Source organism: Prenolepis imparis, unplaced genomic scaffold (assembly GCF_030444845.1).
Source record: "Prenolepis imparis isolate NDT839.2.m4 unplaced genomic scaffold, iyPreImpa1.0 SCAF_9, whole genome shotgun sequence".
NCBI classification, from domain to species: Eukaryota; Metazoa; Arthropoda; class Insecta; order Hymenoptera; family Formicidae; genus Prenolepis; species Prenolepis imparis.
The window spans coordinates 13,814,698-13,833,971 of NW_028141167.1; the positions used below are offsets into that span (position 1 = coordinate 13,814,698).

The 19,274-nt window shown below is 27.6% G+C and overlaps 1 protein-coding gene across 1 annotated transcript in view; it reads left to right on the top strand.

Moving 5' to 3' along the window:
* Positions 1–17,265: 17,265 nt before the first annotated feature.
* LOC145941045 (cytochrome P450 4g15-like) overlaps positions 17,266–19,274 on the top strand; it is a 3,971-nt gene continuing 1,962 nt past the window's right edge. The window contains exons 1-3 of the mRNA XM_083046826.1: positions 17,266–17,722; positions 18,612–18,718; positions 18,910–19,006. Of these exons, the coding sequence (XP_082902952.1) occupies positions 17,554–17,722; positions 18,612–18,718; positions 18,910–19,006 (373 nt within the window). The 5' untranslated portion in view covers positions 17,266–17,553. The remainder of the gene's footprint in view (positions 17,723–18,611; positions 18,719–18,909; positions 19,007–19,274) is intronic.

Here is a 19,274-nt window from a genome sequence, read left to right on the forward strand (position 1 = left end):
ACTCTTGCTTCATTATTTAATAGTTTCATTTTTACGATATTGGTCCCATCTGAATATTTATATAATTTAATTAAATTAGGTATTTGATCAATTTAATCATTTTAATTATTTATTTGAAAGACATTGAATGCATTTTCATTAAGAATTTGACTCTGCTTCATTATTTAATAGTTTCATTTTTACGATATTGGTCCCATCTGAATATTTATATAATTTAATTAAATCAGATATTTGAACAATTTAATCATTTTAATTACTTATTTGAAACACTTTGAATGCATTTTCATTAAGAATTTGACTCTCGCTTCATTATGTAATAATTTCATTTTTACGATATTGGTCCCATCTGAATATTTATATAATTTAATTAAATTAGATTTGTGATAAGTTTAATCATTTTAATTACTTATTTGAAAGACATTGAATGCATTTTCATTAAAATTTGACTCTTGCTTAATTATTTAATAGTTTCATTTTTACGATATTGATCCCATCTGAATATTTATATAATTTAATTAAATTAGATGTGTGATAAGTTTATCCATTTTAATTACTTATTTGAAGACATTGAATGCATTTTCATTAAGAATTTGACTCCTGCTTCATTATTTAATAGTTTCATTTTTACGATATTGGTCTCATCTGAATATTTATATAATTTTATTAAATTAGATGTGTGATAAGTATAACAATTTTAATTACTTATTTGAAAGACATTGAATGCATTTTCATTAAAATTTGACTCTTGCTTAATTATTTAATAGTTTCATTTTTACGATATTGGTCCCATCTGAATATTTATATAATTTAATTAAATTAGATATTTGATCAATTTAATCATTTTAATTACTTATTTGAAAGACATTGAATGCATTTTCATTAAGAATTTGACTCTTGCTTCATTATTTAATAGTTTCATTTTTACGATATTGGTCCCATCTGAATATTTATATAATTTAATTAAATTAGGTATTTGATCAATTTAATCATTTTAATTATTTATTTGAAAGACATTGAATGCATTTTCATTAAGAATTTGACTCCTGCTTCATTATTTAATAGTTTCATTTTTACGATATTGGTCCTATCTGAATATTTATATAATTTAATTAAATCAGATGTTTAATCAATTTAATCATTTTAATTACTTATTTGAAAGACATTGAATGCATTTTCATTAAGAATTTGACTCTCGCTTCATTATGTAATAAATTTATTTTTAAGATATTGGTTCTATTTAAATATTTATATAATTTAATTTACTGAGAACTAACATTATTTCAATCATCTTAATTACTTATTTGAAAGACATTGAATGCATTTTCATTAAGAATTTGACTCTTGCTTCATTATTTAATAGTTTCAATTTTACGATATTGGCCTCATCTGAATATTTATATAATTTAATTAAATTAGATGTTTGATCAATTTAATCATTTTAATTATTTATTTGAAAGACATTGAATGCATTTTCATTAAGAATTTGACTCTCGCTTCATTATGTAATAAATTTATTTTTAAGATATTGGTTCTATTTAAATATTTATATAATTTAATTTACTGAGAACTAACATTATTTCAATCATCTTAATTACTTATTTGAAAGACATTGAATGCATTTTCATTAAGAATTTGACTCTTGCTTCATTATTTAATAGTTTCAATTTTACGATATTGGCCTCATCTGAATATTTATATAATTTAATTAAATTAGATGTTTGATCAATTTAATCATTTTAATTATTTATTTGAAAGACATTGAATGCATTTTCATTAAGAATTTGACCCTGCTTCATTATTTAATAGTTTTTTTTTACGATATTGGTCCCATCTGAATATACAGGGTGTCCCATAATTCGCGAACCACCCGTCAGTTGCAGGTAGAGCATGTTGAACTGAATAGAAAAGTCCTCTACCATTTTGCGATTTTCGCAATAATTAATGAGAAATAAATTAAAGAAGATCAGCCAATTCGCGTGACGACGGCGAGAAAAGACAGCCCAGTTTCATATCGTTACTAAGCATGCGGCGAAAAGAAACAGTATAATGTTACACGGTTGCTTGGCGCGCGATGAAGCGGGGAGGAGCGCTTTACAAAAGACAGTAACTACATACGAGTAGCGCTAACTCTGGACCCCCGAGTGGGCTGTCTCTTCTCGCTGCACGCTTATCATCGCTCGAATTGGCTGATTTTCTTTAATTTATTTCTCATTAATTATTGAGAAAATCGCAAAATGGTAGAGGACTTTTTTACTCAGTTTAACCTACTCTACCTGCAACTGACGGGTGGTTCGCGAATTATGGGACACCCTGTATATATAATTTATTTTGTTGTTTGCTTTCTCTCCCTTTCTCTTCCTCTCTTTCTCTCTCTCTCTCTCTTTCTCTCTCTCTCTCTCTCTCTCTCTTTCTTTAAAGTATTGATTTAAAGTATTTTTGAAAGTATTGATATATCATTTCCCTCTCCTAACCATACGCACGCACGCACACATACACACACACACACACAGCAGAGAGGGTTTGGAGTCATTAAATGAAAAAAATGTATGGGTAACTTTCATATGTAATAACTCCGCGAAAAAAAATCGTACAAACTTTGCTTTTTTTTTAAATTTGTAGTAAAAAGTCCACATTTTACGATAGTTATGATAAGATTTGCGAAAAAAATTTATTTCACTCCGTGGAGTGTGTCGAAGTACGCAATTTTTTTTAAACAAAACACGTCCTTACTTTTGAAGCAGTGGCGTACGGGGGAGGAGGATAAATTAAAAATCTGACGAATGGTTTTTAAAGTAGAGACTTCAAGCTTGACAGTGAAAAAAAAATTTTTCAAATCCGATCATTTTTAGCGGAGTTATGCTTATTTGAAATTATGCGAAATTTGGACTTAAAATACATATGCGTTAATTTTGTTGACGACTGTATTAATATATTGTAGAGCAATTATCTGGCAATAAATAGTTTACATATATGTGAGCTGAGAATGAGAAAATATGTTTTTATGCACTTAAAAATAGATAGAGGAAAATCAACAAGGAAAATCTCTTTGACTCGATGTTAAAGATCAGAGATTAAATAGATATGTTTATGTACAAACTACACAATCTGTGATTCATCTATGATTTCTATGACATAGACGCAATAGCATATTTTTATTTATAATTACATACAACTTTACTATTTTTTACTATTTAGTATTTTTCAACTTTACTATTTAGTATTCTCAAACCAAGAGATACAGTTCTAGAAAATTAGAATTAATTTTCGTGCGTGGCTCTATAGGCCGGATTTAAAAATCACATTGTTATTATACTGAGAGCTGATAAAAATATTTCTTAATTTACTATTTTTTGTTAATTAATATATTAATAAATACGTTTTTATTGTATCTTTTTGAGATTAATTATGTTAAATTATATTACACTCGATAGGATATCTGTACCTGTAAATTTGTTCTTTTTTATTACAATATTCAAAAATAGTATATTTGAACAATTAAGGATTGATTCCGTTTTATAAATATATTAAATATAATATTTATTTTTAAAGGAAAGGAAAAATAAATAAATAAATATAATACAAAATATAATATAATATAATATAATATAAAATGCTTTAATAAGTGCTTTATTCATTATATGACATTTTTTTATAAGTATACATAAAATACACTGTACATTATGATATCCCACACCAAAAATATAGTGTATAAAATATCAGAAAAGTTAATATAAGTAATGTGAACATTATATTTATTGCTTCTCATTGCCCTTTTTTGTTGTTTTAGTTATTATATTTATGGTCCATATTGTTTGATTACAAAAATGATGATCGTGAAAGAAAAGTTTTATACAAAGAGATTTTTTACACCATGCGCATGCAATTATAGCAACTTCGCCGCAAATGTCGCATGTTGGTTTTAAATGATTTTTGAAACAAAATTCAATTGGTGTTTGAAATTCTTTCGGTCTATTCTGTATATATCGACTTTTAAACCACGCAAATTTAAATAAATTTTGAAACCTGGACGATGAGAATTAATAATGTATTAATAATTGCAATTTCAAAATATTATTTCTAACATGAAGATCTATGGCGAGGTCTAACAATATAACAGTATCAGAAAAATGTTTAATAAAATTTTTTCATAATCGAAATATACATCTAATGCTTGTATTTTTCCCGTTGTACCCGCCGGAATAGTTAAATAACCAATATCTGTTGCAGAATTTGGTCTAGTTTCTGAAATTATATTAGGACAATGTCCACTCCACGAATTTAATAATAATACCAATTTTGGTCTAACTTTCGAAAAAAATACATCTTTTAACCAAGTTTTTACACGATTTGATGTTAATTTGTCTGATTTTGAAGCCATAACAAAAATATTAGGCGCTTCAAATAATGTTTCCTGCACTTTTGGACCAAACTGTAACTTCTTTCAATACAATAAAAAGAGGCGATAATAATCTATCATTAGCGGAAATAGTCGGCTGTATAGTCTAGAAGCGCGACAGCCGGCAGGATCAACAAGGCCGCGCGACGGGCCCCGATAGCGTCACTCGTGGCCTACTTATTGTTAGATAATAATTTGCCGGCGAGACTTCTGCGGGCTTTCCGCTCGTCACGGTTCGGCGAGCGCGCGACGAGATTAGAGGCCTGCGAGAGCGGAAAAAGAGACTTCCTTAACGAAAGGACGAGATCTACTTCGTGAGACGACGTCGCCAGCCGTATTTATCAGGTAGCTGATTCAGATGAATCGTATTGCGTATATTTATTGTGTGTGTGTGTGCAGAAATGTTTTCATATTAATATGTATTATTTCATTTTATGTGTATAAAATCGACTATTGTTAATATAATCAGCGTGTTGAGTAGGACGTTGTTAGGGCAGCAATAGTGTCTATAATAATCACTCACGAGATCTATATCAAGAGTACAAAAGGTTTATTATGTACGCGATACAGAGAAACAACAATGCGCGGTTAGAATATATATATATATATGTAAGAGATATAGGGGACGACAAAAGCGACACCCGAAGTCCCTTTGAGGGAGAGCGGTCGATAAGAAAGATCGACTTTATCGGTAGCAATCAGAACTCCGTGAATAGTATTACGCGAGCGTTTGGATTCTCAACACCCCCTCTCAAATCGAACGCGGTATTACTCCGTAAGTGATCGTCTTATTCCAAGAAGATTCATACACTTGAAGTGTTTTTCCCTCGGCAATCCTTTTGTCAGGACATCTGCGGGCATATCCTCCGTCTTCAAGTACTCGAGCCCGATGAAGCCCTCCTTCAGCGCGTCTCGAACAAAGTGATGCCTCAGATCGATGTGTTTTGACCTCGAATGATAGACCGAGTTCTCCGCTAATGACAGCGCTCCTCGGTTGTCGCAGACAATGAACGTGTAAATTGGCTATGTCGGTTATTTGCCAAAAACATTAAGAAATTCGGTCAGCTCTAATTTTAACATACACCATTCGATTCAGAAGATCGAAAACCATAAGAAACTATATTTTTCATAATTTACTTTTACTGCAAAAACATCGAACAAGGCATGTAAAGATCGGAGAACTGGAATGCTGTTTATTCACTTAAAACATTAATAAATTTATCTAGCACCCGATTTTAACATACACTGTTCAATTAAGTGGATCAATAATTATAAAAATGTGTGTTTATTTTTTTACTGCAAAAAAATTAAACCTGCGAATTCAAACATTTGTGACTCGCGATACACGCGTCTGACTCGCCGCGCCGCGCCGCGCCGTTATCACTTAGCGGCTGCTAGTTTCAGCGTCATAGAAACTATTAAAGATATGAAAAAAATGTATTCGACCTTTTTTATAAAGAATTTAATGAGCTTCATTTTTCATTATAACCTTCAAAACGATAGGATCAACGATTACCGAGATATGAGGAAAAAACTGAATTGAAGCACCTTTTTTCCAAGATGGCGGATCGAATCCTGCAGATAGAGGTCCGGACTTTCAGTACGTTCAATAGTATGCCAAGATAAAGGTCTCCACCAATTTATAGCTTTTTACCGGTTATTTTTTTAAATCGCTATATTTTGATCTAATTTGACTGGACTATTATGGATTTTTGAAAAAGTGCTTATTCTCGTGTTGCTTTCGTGGAAATGTTTGAATTGACGGATTTTGCGCTATTATATTGTTCTCGTGTCGCGATCGTGAAAACGTTTGAAGCTAGATTTAGAAGAACTTGGTTCATCTTTATCTCGTGTTTAGAAATAGAATCAAGTTCAATATATACTTAAAAATCCGAGTCAAATCCAATAATCAAGTTTCTACTTTCTACTTTCTAGGATTCGAATAATTCAGAAAAAATAATATTTTATATATAGTACTTACGAAGTAACCGAATCTGGCAGTTACATTTGAATTTTAATTAGATCCCACTCTCACACCTACCTCAATTTTCTTCAAAGTACATATGAAAGCTGCGAACATACCTGATCTAGGATCGAATGTACTTAGAAGTAGCTTTTTCGAGATATTTATAGAGAACCTATTTCGTCCAGATTTGAGTCTATTTAAAAGTATTTCTTTTTCGAAGTAATCATAGAGAATTTGAAACAAATGCACATACACATTTGAACTTATTCGTAAAATATTTAATTCTATCCTAACTTGCGTCATATTCATGAGAAAATTTAAAAGCAGGTTTATGTACTTTACTCTTAAGTTGTTATTAATTATTTATGAGTTATCAGACAGATTAGTGGAGGCGCCTCTGTTGTAAAATATCGAAATCAATCACTTTTTGCGTGGTGTATTTCTCGTAAAACACAAGGTCACAGATGATCAAATACTTTAAATCGTTGCTTGTTTATCGCGTCACTGTCGATCAAAACTTTGCTAATTAATACACGATAACGATATAAATATCCGATTTGTGTCAGATGTTCGATTTGTTATCAGATAACGATATAAATATCCGATTTGTGTCAGATGCTCGATTTGTTATCAGATGTAATTCAATTAAAATATCATTTTATATTCACTTAAATATAATTAAGCTGTATCTATATAGCTGTATGTATGCAGCTGTATGTACGCAGCTATATGTATACACCTGTATCTATATAGCTGTATGTACACTACCGTCAAAACGTTTAAGACCAAAACATTTGTAATTTGACTCTTGCTTCATTATTTAATAGTTTCATTTTTACGATATTGGTCCCATCTGAATATTTATATAATTTAATTAAATTAGATATTTGATCAATTTAATCATTTTAATTACTTATTTGAAAGACATTGAATGCATTTTCAATAAGAATTTGACTCTTGCTTCATTATTTAATAGTTTCATTTTTACGATATTGGTCCCATCTGAATATTTATATAATTTAATTAAATTAGGTATTTGATCAATTTAATCATTTTAATTATTTATTTGAAAGACATTGAATGCATTTTCACTAAGAATTTGACTCCTGCTTCATTATTTAATAGTTTCATTTTTACGATATTGGTCCTATCTGAATATTTATATAATTTAATTAAATCAGATGTTTGATCAATTTAATCATTTTAATTACTTATTTGAAAGACATTGAATGGATTTTCATTAAGAATTTGACTCTTGCTTCATTATTTAATAGTTTCATTTTTACGATATTGATCCCATCTGAATATTTATATAATTTAATTAAATTAGATGTGTGATAAGTTTAATCATTTTAATTACTTATTTGAAAAACATTGAATGCATTTCCATTAAGAATTTGACTCGTGCTTCATTATTTAATAGTTTCATTTTTACGATATTGGTCTCACCTGAATATTTATATAATTTAATTAAATTAGATATTTGATCAATTTAATCATTTTAATTACTTATTTGAAAGACATTGAATGCATTTTCATTAAGAATTTGACTCGTGCTTCATTATTTAATAGTTTCATTTTTACGATATTGGTCCCATCTGAATATTTATATAATTATATTAATTTAGATGTGTGATAAGTTTAATCATTTTAATTACTTATTTGAAAGACATTGAATGCATTTTTATTTAGAATTTGACTGGTGCTTCCTTATGTAATAAATTTATTTTTACGATATTGGTTCTATTTAAATATTTATATAATTTAAATAACTGATATCTAAGATTATTTCAATCATCTTAATTACTTATTTGAAAGACATTGAATGCATTTTCATTAAGAATTTGACTCTCACTTCATTATGGAATAATTTCATTTTTACGATATTAGTCCCATCTGAATATTTATATAATTTAATTAAATTAGATGTGTGATAAGTTTAACCATTTTAATTACTTATTTGAAAGACATTGAATGCATTTTCATTAAAATTTGACTCTTGCTTAATTATTTAATAGTTTCATTTTTACGATATTGGTCCCATCTGAATATTTATATAATTTAATTAAATTAGATTTGTGATAAGTTTATCCATTTTAATTACTTATTTGAAAGACATTGAATGCATTTTCATTAAGAATTTGACTCTTGCTTCATTATTTAATAGTTTTATTTTTACGATATTGGTCCCATCTGAATATTTATATAATTTAATTAAATTAGGTGTTTGATTAATTTAATCATTTTAATTATTTATTTGAAAGACATTGAATGCATTTTCATTAAGAATTTGACTCCTGCTTCATTATTTAATAGTTTCATTTTTACGATATTGGTCCTATCTGAATATTTATATAATTTAATTAAATCAGATGTTTGATCAATTTAATCATTTTAATTACATATTTGAAAGACATTGAATGCATTTTCATTAAGAATTTGACTCTCGCTTCATTATGTAATAATTTCATATTTACGATATTGGTCCCATCTGAATATTTATATAATTTAATTAAATTAGATGTGCGATAAGTTTAACCATTTTAATTACTTATTTGAAAGACATTGAATGCATTTTCATTAAAATTTGACTCTTGCTTAATTATTTAATAGTTTCATTTTTACGATATTGGTCTCATCTGAATATTTATATAATTTATTAAATTAGATGTGTGATAAGTTTAATCATTTTAATTACTTATTTGAAAGACATTGAATGCATTTTCATTAAGAATTTGACTCAATTAATCAAATACCAGAACTCTAAGAATTTTACATAGTATTAATGATAAAAATTTCTTTTCACTAGAAAGTTTTTGTTATATATATCTTTAATATCTTATTATGCATGTTTTTATTATTATTATGTACAATCTATATTTTTCTTAATTAGAGATCAACAATGTTTTTTATAATTCAATCTATCTGCATGTCAATAAATGAAAAGATTTAAATTAAAGCAAAACGAGAATTTTTATCAAAATTGTTGATTAATGTATTTTGAGATAATATTAATATTATTAATAAGCTACATACACATAATAGAACCTCGTGAATTTGAAATTCTAATTTTAAACAAACTTTGCACACATAAAACAGATAAATAGTTGAATTTATAAATTTATAGTTGAATTTATAATTTTGAAGGAGTGAAATTATATACTCATCTTACGTAAAATTAAGTTTTTAATTTTTCTCTATATATTTATAACGACTCGAAGAATACGATATGCTTTTGTATTCTCTTTTCCTGTTAAAGTATATGAGAAATATCTCACCGGTAAAAATTGTTTATATACATGTATAATATATAATATATAACAATATAAAATTATATTGAAATATATAACATTCTACATAAGTTATGTATAATTATATATAATTTTATATGACTTTGTTATATAATTATATATAATTTTATATTAATGTTATATAATAAGTCATATAGAATTATATATAATTATACATATATACAATTTTATATATTTCAATATAATTTTATATTGTTATATATGATGTATATAAAAAAATTTTTATCAGGATCTTTATCAATTTAATTTAGTGCAGTTTAGATTGTAAATAAATAAAAAAAAATATTGAAAATGTCAATAGCTTTTAATTTTAAAGAAAAAAAATTTTGTAATTTTTTTCCTTTCGTGGAATCAAAATATGAAGTATATACTATAATATCCTAAAGGCATTTTTTTAAAAACAATTTGGAATCTATTTGTTACTAATTTTATAAAAGAATTCAAAAATTTTGTTTAAACCATCGTAGAATTTTTAAAAATTGTCGTAGAATAACGAAACAAAATGCATTAAAAAGCTGAAATCTTCAGCTTTTATCTCAATGATTCTTCGCTCATTTCTCTATGATAAATTATTCAAAAGTTGACATTTTTTGTGCGCGCGTGTGGCGCTTCAATTCACGTAACGTCTATCGGTGCACTCCATCGCATTCCGTCAATTCACCGCGCAGCGTACATCTTGCAAATTTTTTACGTGAAAAGTATTGCTTGTACGATAAAAACTTATACAACATTTTTTATGCAAAATTGTCCACTCTTTAATTTTCTACTCTTGTATTTTTTTTGTAAAATCAATATTTAACGAGATATTTGTAAAAAAACGGAATTTTAGTCCTAATTGTTTAATTATTTTTCTTAGCGGCTACTGTACAATGGTAAACTTTTTCCCCTTCAATCTTATGCAAAAACAAAGGTCTGCACCAAAATTCATCTTGCCAAGATTTTTTTCTAGGTTTCGCTCCATTTTTGTCTAAATTAAGTGACTATGTAGTAAGATGTCATTTTTAAATGAAAAGATATTTCGATCTGAACATTACTTCAGATGGCTTTAGCACACATTTAAAATACATCGAAAACTATTCTTTTCCCTTGACAATCAATCAACAACCGTAAATAAATGATCGTGATATCAGACTTTGTCATGCGAAATGACTGCGCATGTGCAAAGACCAGACGGACTGGGCTTCATATTACAGTCATTTTACAGCTGCTGATTGAGATAAAAGAATAATTTTCGAGGTATTTTAAGAGTGTGCTAAAGTCATCCGAAGTGCTGTTTCATCGAAATATTTTTTTATTTCGAAATTGGCATTTAAGAATTTGGCATTTAAGAATTTTTAGCGTACGTATGTTTTCTCGCCTCTGACGTCACAATTCTAACATGGTCGGTGAGGAGTCAGGAACCTTAATTATTATCACAATAAAATAGTTCTGTATAAAAATCAGGGGAAAGTAAAAAATATTTTTTTTTTACATTTTAAAAACATATAATGCGTTATCTGTGATTGAATTTCTTAAGTTTTTATATATTCAAGAAAAATTATTTTAAATATACAACCCAAAATATATCTAGAAGACCGCCGTTTTCAAGGTATGTATATTGATTTGCATGAATCTAGTAATGATCGAATAACACTCTTTGTTACATATATCTTGGATAGTTATTTACATGACATTTATTCATATGTCATCATACCGTAAACGTCGTTAATAGTCAATTTTTGGTGGTCTTCCGGCAAAGCAATCAGATCAAAAGTGAGAGCATTTTTAATTATTAGAAACGGGTCATGATTTTCAATAATCAAGGTAAGTTAAATAAAGACATTTAGATATTTTTTGAATATATAAAAATATGTGAGAAAATAAGATACGATAAAATTTTAATTTTTTAAAATATATTATTTAATTTTGAAGGAAACATTTATATGTTCCTATCTACTTCAATTATTATTTTCTACATCTTACAGTTAATATTTAGGCGTGAATTGTAGCATCACCATTTGATCATTTTTATATATAACAAATTAAAAATTAAAAACACATTTCGTATGCTTTGTTTTGATACATATTTTTCCGTAATGAACATCTAGAGTCTAGAGTCAATGTCTTCCATGTGGAATTAAATTTGTAATAAATGTAAAAGAGAAACAAAAAATGGATTTTAATAGAAAAATATGTATAAATATAACGATAAAAGTAATGAAAATTTGTCTGCGTTTTTTTATTCGCATTTAGTTGGATTTGTTCACGAAACAAATATCGATAAAATTTCAAATAAGTTGAATTTTAAACGGATAACAGTTGCTTCTGTATTGTTCGTTTTTTCAATATACATGACGTACAAAAGTGACACATAATAACAATAATATATTATTAAACATATAACTACAAGTCGAAGTCTGGTTATTAGAAGGAATTATATTTTATACATAACAATAAGATAATAAACATATGAATATTACAATATCAAATCTTCTATGCATAACCGTACACATGTACATAAAATTCATAATTCATAATTCATAATTCATAATTCATAATTCATAATTTATAATTCAGCGGACAACCTTTTAATCCGCGACTGTACGTCATCTATGAAAAAAATATATGGCAGAATTTTGCATTTGGCCCTGGATCGTATTTTTTGATCAGTTCATGATTCCGATTGCATTTTTTCTATATTTTTTAATATTTTTATCTTATTTACCCAGGGTTCACAATGTCAAACATTTTTCTGTGCTCGTACTCTATTCATTTAAAATTCGGTAAGGCTAATTAAATTTATTAAAATAATAATGCCTAATGCTCTTTCTTATGGCAATGACAATCAACATTATATTGAAAATTAATTTACCAATTTATGAGGTAAATTAAAATTTATCGTCAGCAATAGGTGAGATATCATCCCTTCTACATCAAGACAATAATTTGTACACAGAAGAATCCAAGATCAGGAAATATAAAAATATTCTGATAATTAGTGATTATTTGCTAAAAGAAACAGTGCTAATTCATAGCACGTGCGCCTATTTAATCGTGTCTTGACGTCAGTATATTTCAACAACTTTTTATTAACATTCGGATGAATGTCATAGATGCATATATAATCATTAACAAAGCATTCTCAATCCGGATTGGCAAGTTTCATCACAATTTAGATTTAAGCAAAGATAATTTATAAGCCACGCAGCAAATTATGGCTCAGGCTTGAATCAGATATCATTTCATAGGCAAATTTTTGTCATATTTAAAATATCTCATTACTGAATATTTTCATGATATCACATATTCTGATATCTTTTCTGAAAAAGTATTTTCACAATATTTGCATATAAAAGCAGTATGTATAATAAAAAAATAATTACGATAGAAACAGATATGAACAAAGATAAATATGAGTTATAGAATAATACAATAATAGTATAAAAAATAAGAATTAAAATATATAAACTTAATATTCTAAACGATCGACTTTTAGGGCTCCAGGGCTTTCGCCAGTCATGTTTTGAAATTATAACATCAACCTTACAATCCAACATGACTGCGGTAAGTACCCAGGAGCCTTATTAATGCTACTACAAATATACATTTATGCTTTTTGTGAACATTGCGCGTACTATTATTTCTAAAATTATTATTATTTATAAAAAATATCTGTAAATTCAAAAATTCTGAATTCTATTATATTTCATAGGATGCTTTTCAGCAATATATATATATATATAAGCAACACAATCACACTAAATTGTACAACTGAAATGCTGTATTTGATTGTATCATCATCATATGCAGCACATGTTCGTTTCAGATATGTTTCCTAGATGTAGCCAAAGTTTTTTAACCGTTTATGAACCAATAAGAATAAACGTCTCGACAAAAATGTTTTTAAAATTATGTAATTTAAAAATTGTTTTTTTCACGTTTAAATTATAATAACATATAGTTATTATTTCATTATTTTATTATTAATGAAATATTATTAATAGTAAAATGTATTCATATGTATATATATTTTTTTTTAAATAAAGTAAGATCGGTTTATCGCGGTTACCAACAACGATACTGCAAAAATTTGTTTAATATTGTATGGTCTGTGTTCTGAAGAGCTTCGTAGTTAATGCTAGACTGCTCAACGACGATTTGTAATAAATAAAAGAATAAAAGTGATTGTTGTGTGTTACAATATATAACATTATATTATTTTATCGATGTGTATTTATCTAGTGTATTTATATAAATTATGATGCATCATGTTATGTTTCTGCACAAGTTTACGAATCTAATGGCAATGAATTTGAGAAAATTAGTAGCAATATATTGCCCGCTTATATTATACCATCGTTTCGAGAGCCGATCTTATCAATTCAACTATATGCAAAAAAAAATTAAAATTTTTATTCATGAATACATTTATAAAAAAGCTCAAAAATTAAAATTAATTATTTTAAAAACATACTTATTTATATTTACTCTACACTGAATTAATTATATACAATCAGATTAAGATATGTAAAAAAATATTTGACGATAAAAGACTAAAATTTCAAAAGACTCCAAAATTCCAGGTATAAAACCGAACAGAAGACGCGCTCGCGGCAGTCGCAATCTCTCTCTCGTGATTACCAAAATGCGCATGTCGATCCATCTACCAGAATTAATATAAAAAGGAGCCTTCCTTTGAAAAATTTTTCAAAAAGTGTCCGGCAGAATTAAACAAAGAGGAAACGGGGTAGAGGTCAATTGCTCTCTCTTTCTAGTGCTTCTATTGGTTGCTTTTGTTACCGCCCAGAAGATATTAGGGATGTATTGACAGACGAGGAACCCCGTCTTTTTGATCTGTCAAGATCAAAGTCGATCATCGATGAAAGTATCATTTATCGTGAATAATTTATCGTTCATTAATTCTAAAAAAAGAAAAAAAATACTTTTGTTCAAAATGGTGTTCACGTGTTTCATCTGCAGAAAAAGATCAGACAAATCACAAGATTCATTTCTTTATTTATTCGCCATCCAAAATTGTATAAAACTAAGTATCTATAAATGCTCCTTAAAGTATATGAATAATGAGAATAAATTTATCGTTATAATGGAAAAAATAATAACATTTAATCAAATAATAACGTAAGAAATTGTTGATCCCGGAGTGTACAAACGTTTTACTACGCTACTAAATAGAAAGAGACAGATCTTGACCTCTACCAGTCGCTATCTCTTCTTTTTGGTCGGTCAAGTTTTTTGATAGATTGCGTAATCCATACTATATATCGATGATATTTCCACAACCGGCGTAAATTTGATGTATTATAAATGTATATATATGCAGTTACCTATATATACAGTTACCGGGGACTCAAGCGTAACCACACGTTTGTCAGGAACACAGCATTGACCATGCCAACATATTTGGCGAGAGACATTATCTTGTCTCAGGATTAGCTGCGCTGATTCTCGTGAACTCTGACAAAGTGGATCCCTAAGCAAAGGAAGAGATCGACCTATTAATTCAGGAAAAACCCTGGAACAGGTGAGGGAGCTAAAGGAGACAGAAAGGAGCGGGAGAGAGCGCGGAGAAAGCAGCGTGCATATCTGATAAGTATTTTTTGTTACTTAAAATCCAATGTAATGTATCGATATTAGAGGCCCTTCGCGGCAGTATATATGTAATCACACGTTGCTCGAAACTCCGCTTTAATGATGCGTTAGAAAGACTTTTTCTTATTAAATCACATTTTCGGATATATATATATATATAATAAAAATTGTATCTTGTTTAGAAATATATTTCTCGTTTTGTTAATATCATATTCATACCATCAGGGAATTTCCATCCTAAGCCGTCGAAATAAAAAAACTAGTATTTACTTAACCTTGATGTTTTTTTCAGTTGGAAAAAGCCTCAAGATCAAATCTGAATTTTTTATAAATCTTTTCTTTATAATTTGTGTAAGATAGCCAACTTTCATTATTAAAATATTTATTATTAAAATAATATGTACTTTGTTTAATCATGTGTAAAATTTTACTTCTGTTTTGTTTTAAAAATTGTTTCAAAGATTATTTTTATAGTTAAAAAAAATCAATCTAAAAGATTATATTTAAAATTTAATTTCTTTTATAAAAGTTTTAATTTTATATTTAAAAAATTTATTAATGTTTATATGTTCAATGTATAAAACTAACTAATAAAAGCTAACTATGTACAATCTCTCATAAGTTTCTTTTATTATTTTAACGTGAAATGTATGTATGATCAACCGTCCTATAATACTATGACCATCTTCTCTCAAAGTCAGGAAAAATGGCCACTGCTCATCTTTTAATATTTTGATAATATAAAATTTCTATTAAATATTTATTGTTTAATTTTGATAGCACGTACTTTAATCTTTAATGAAGTAATGTGCCAAATATATTTGAAAAATACAAATAAATTACGTATTTTGCATTGTAAAAAATTATGGCCATTTTACTCGAGTTTACCCTAAAATTTAATTAGCAAATTAATGTCTTGCTGGTTTCTGTAAAAAAAATACATTAATAAAGAATTGATTCGTTAATTAAGTTTTAAAATAATATGTTAAAATAGTAATATGTTATATTATACCTTATCCGCGAATAATATTTTTTAACAGAAATCAGCTGATATAACTTTCAAAAATATTAATCGGGTTTAAAGAATTATAACATATTATTTAAAACTTATTATTTTATTTTATTTTATTTTGAACAAACTCTTAAACTTCTAACCTTCGCAATAACAACTGTTCGATGCTAAGAAATTTTATTATTAACACACTGTCCACTAACCCTCGCGATGACAGTCTCGATGCTACGAATATAACGCATAACACGAATCGAGACAGCCAATAGCAAATCAGTATCGTGGAAAAAAGGCAACAATACTTACGAGAAACGACTTAACATGCCTTTTTTAGAAAGGGAAATATGTAGCTGCTAGTTGATATTTATAAACGTTTTACACCAATTGATACTTTCTGATTATTTTGTGCTTAAAAATATTGAAGAGATCATCGTAAAATGAATATTTTAGGAGATATATTTCATAGTTTCATGTAAAATTATATCAAATTAAAAAATATAAGATATCTCTCGTAAAACATTCATTTATTGACCATCCTATCCTGATATGATTTTATGCAAATTATTGCGAAGAATTGATTTATGTAAAAAAATTAGGGTGCTGCCATTTAAACAAACCTAAATTAATCTCGAAATAATCTTGAAAAATATCAAAGGCAATTCTAGATCACGTTATTCACGAATTATAGGTCCCCATTCGAAACAACATTTGCCTACTATATTTTTTTATTCTAAAATACCGTCATTTCGAGATATTTTCCTGTTAAGATTAAAGTGAAACACCCCATTTGTATTATATTGTATTGTATATACAATAATATATATATATATTTTTTTTTATTAGCTGTGTCGAAGCTTTAGAGTCGAAGTAACAAAATTTCCATCGTAAAAGCGAAGTAAAACTATACGGTAAATAAGACAATATGTTAGGTTCACACATAAATCTGATCGTGCCAACCAGATATCATAGTAAATGAGATTTATGTAAACTTATACTGTTTTTTCCGTGTAACGTTAATAATTTAAAAGCTATCCAAACTAGTTAAATTAATTAAACATGTCCCAATCTAATAGATACAATACATACACCGCTATTTTCGCTATTTATATATCTGACAATTGACCAATATTTGATCATTGTGTAAATATTATATTCCACAGAGCGGGAAAGACTAAGAAAAAAGCGACAATATCGCTCGATGGTGCTTGCACACGAGTTAGTGACATTAATCGCAAATTAAGATATCGATACTTGTTCATTGTCACTGCCCAGTACGTATATAATGGCATTCGAAAGTATTCTGTTAATGACTTTTGCATGTATCGCCATAATTTATCTCTACTGTAATATTCGCCGATTGGTTTCCATCAAAATGGTGAAAAACGTGCCCGGTCCAAAGGCTTTGCCGCTTGTCGGAAGTGCCTTATCTTTTGTACGGAAAAATCCTCGGGGTAACTAGAGACAATAATAATATGTTTAATTTGTAAAAAAAAATAATATTAAAAAGTGTGCAAATTGGAAAAGCAAATTGAATTTTCAATTTTGGCTTTCTCATAATGAAAACTTAATGAGTGAAATAGAATGGCAAGGAAGTAATGTGCAAGTTTGCAATTTTTCACACTTTCTTCATATAAAATAACATTTCTTGTCACGTATATGTATGTGTGTATGTATAATATGTATGTACTTACATATGTATGTTTCTTTTGTAAAATTCGAAAATTTACATTTTTTAAAAAATTCAAAATTTCATAAAAAATAAACCCCTTCACCGATCCTCGCCAAATTTAATATCAAAAATCTTCTACTGATACTCTATTCGTGTAAAAGAATTTATCCCGATATATCATAATTTATGGAAGTTTGAGCAACCACAGACATTTTTTGAAAAATAAAAGTTGCATTAAAATTTAAAACACTGTCTGAATTTTTATAAAAATGACAATAAATAAAAGGATTGTACTACTTTACTTGTATGTCATATTGAGCTTAAACAGTTCTTGAAACGTTGGAATTTTCGGAAATGTGAGTGGGCACATACATACATATATACACCCACACATACATTTAAAATAAAAATATGATTTTTTCATGTAATGTTTTGGAACATTTTGAATATACCGGCATAGAAATCTAAAGAGAAATATTTTTTACGAAAATAAAGCTTCCTCTATATATGAGGAAGTAAATAAAATAACAAAAGAATCGGCATCTTAAAAATCTCTCAAAATTTCGATATTTTGGAATACAAAATTAATTAATATTGCATTTAGTTCAATATAATAAAGTATACATATGGGCAAATATATTTTTCTGTTTCAAAAAAATTTTTTTTTTTAGAAATTTTGGGTCCTACATTTGAGTTTGCGAGAGATTATTCGTCCCCGTTTCAAGTTTGGATGGGCAATAAATTGTTTATTGGAATATACGAGCCGGATCAAATAAAGGTAGAGCAATAGCTTTTATACACGTTCAATAAAAAAAATATCTGTATTATATATTATAATTTTACAATTAATGCGATTTCTCTTTAATTTAACTTAAATAATTTTTTGCAATCTAATATGTTAAAATATATGTAATATCCAAATAAATAAGCAATAGAGATAAATTAATAAATTTGTATGAGACATTATAGGCCATCTTACTAAATAACAGTTGCTTGGATAAGAGTGTAGTATATGAACTGCTTATTAAACCAGTACTTGGTAAGACATCATTGGTGACGTCTCCTGGTAAGATATATTTTTAAAAATCAAGATTAAGTCGAGTTATTTGTGATAATTTAACTTACAGTTGTTTATAAACAATTTATATATATGTAAAATTTAAAAATCGTACACTATTAAAAAAAGATAAGGATAATACTTTTTTATACCCTAAAAATTGTGCTATTTTGAAATCGCTGAAACTTAGCGAAAAATTATCGTAGAGAAAAAATCAAAAAGCATTTTGAAACCTCAAATTTAACTCTCTCAGTACTCTGCGTTGATACCACTGCTT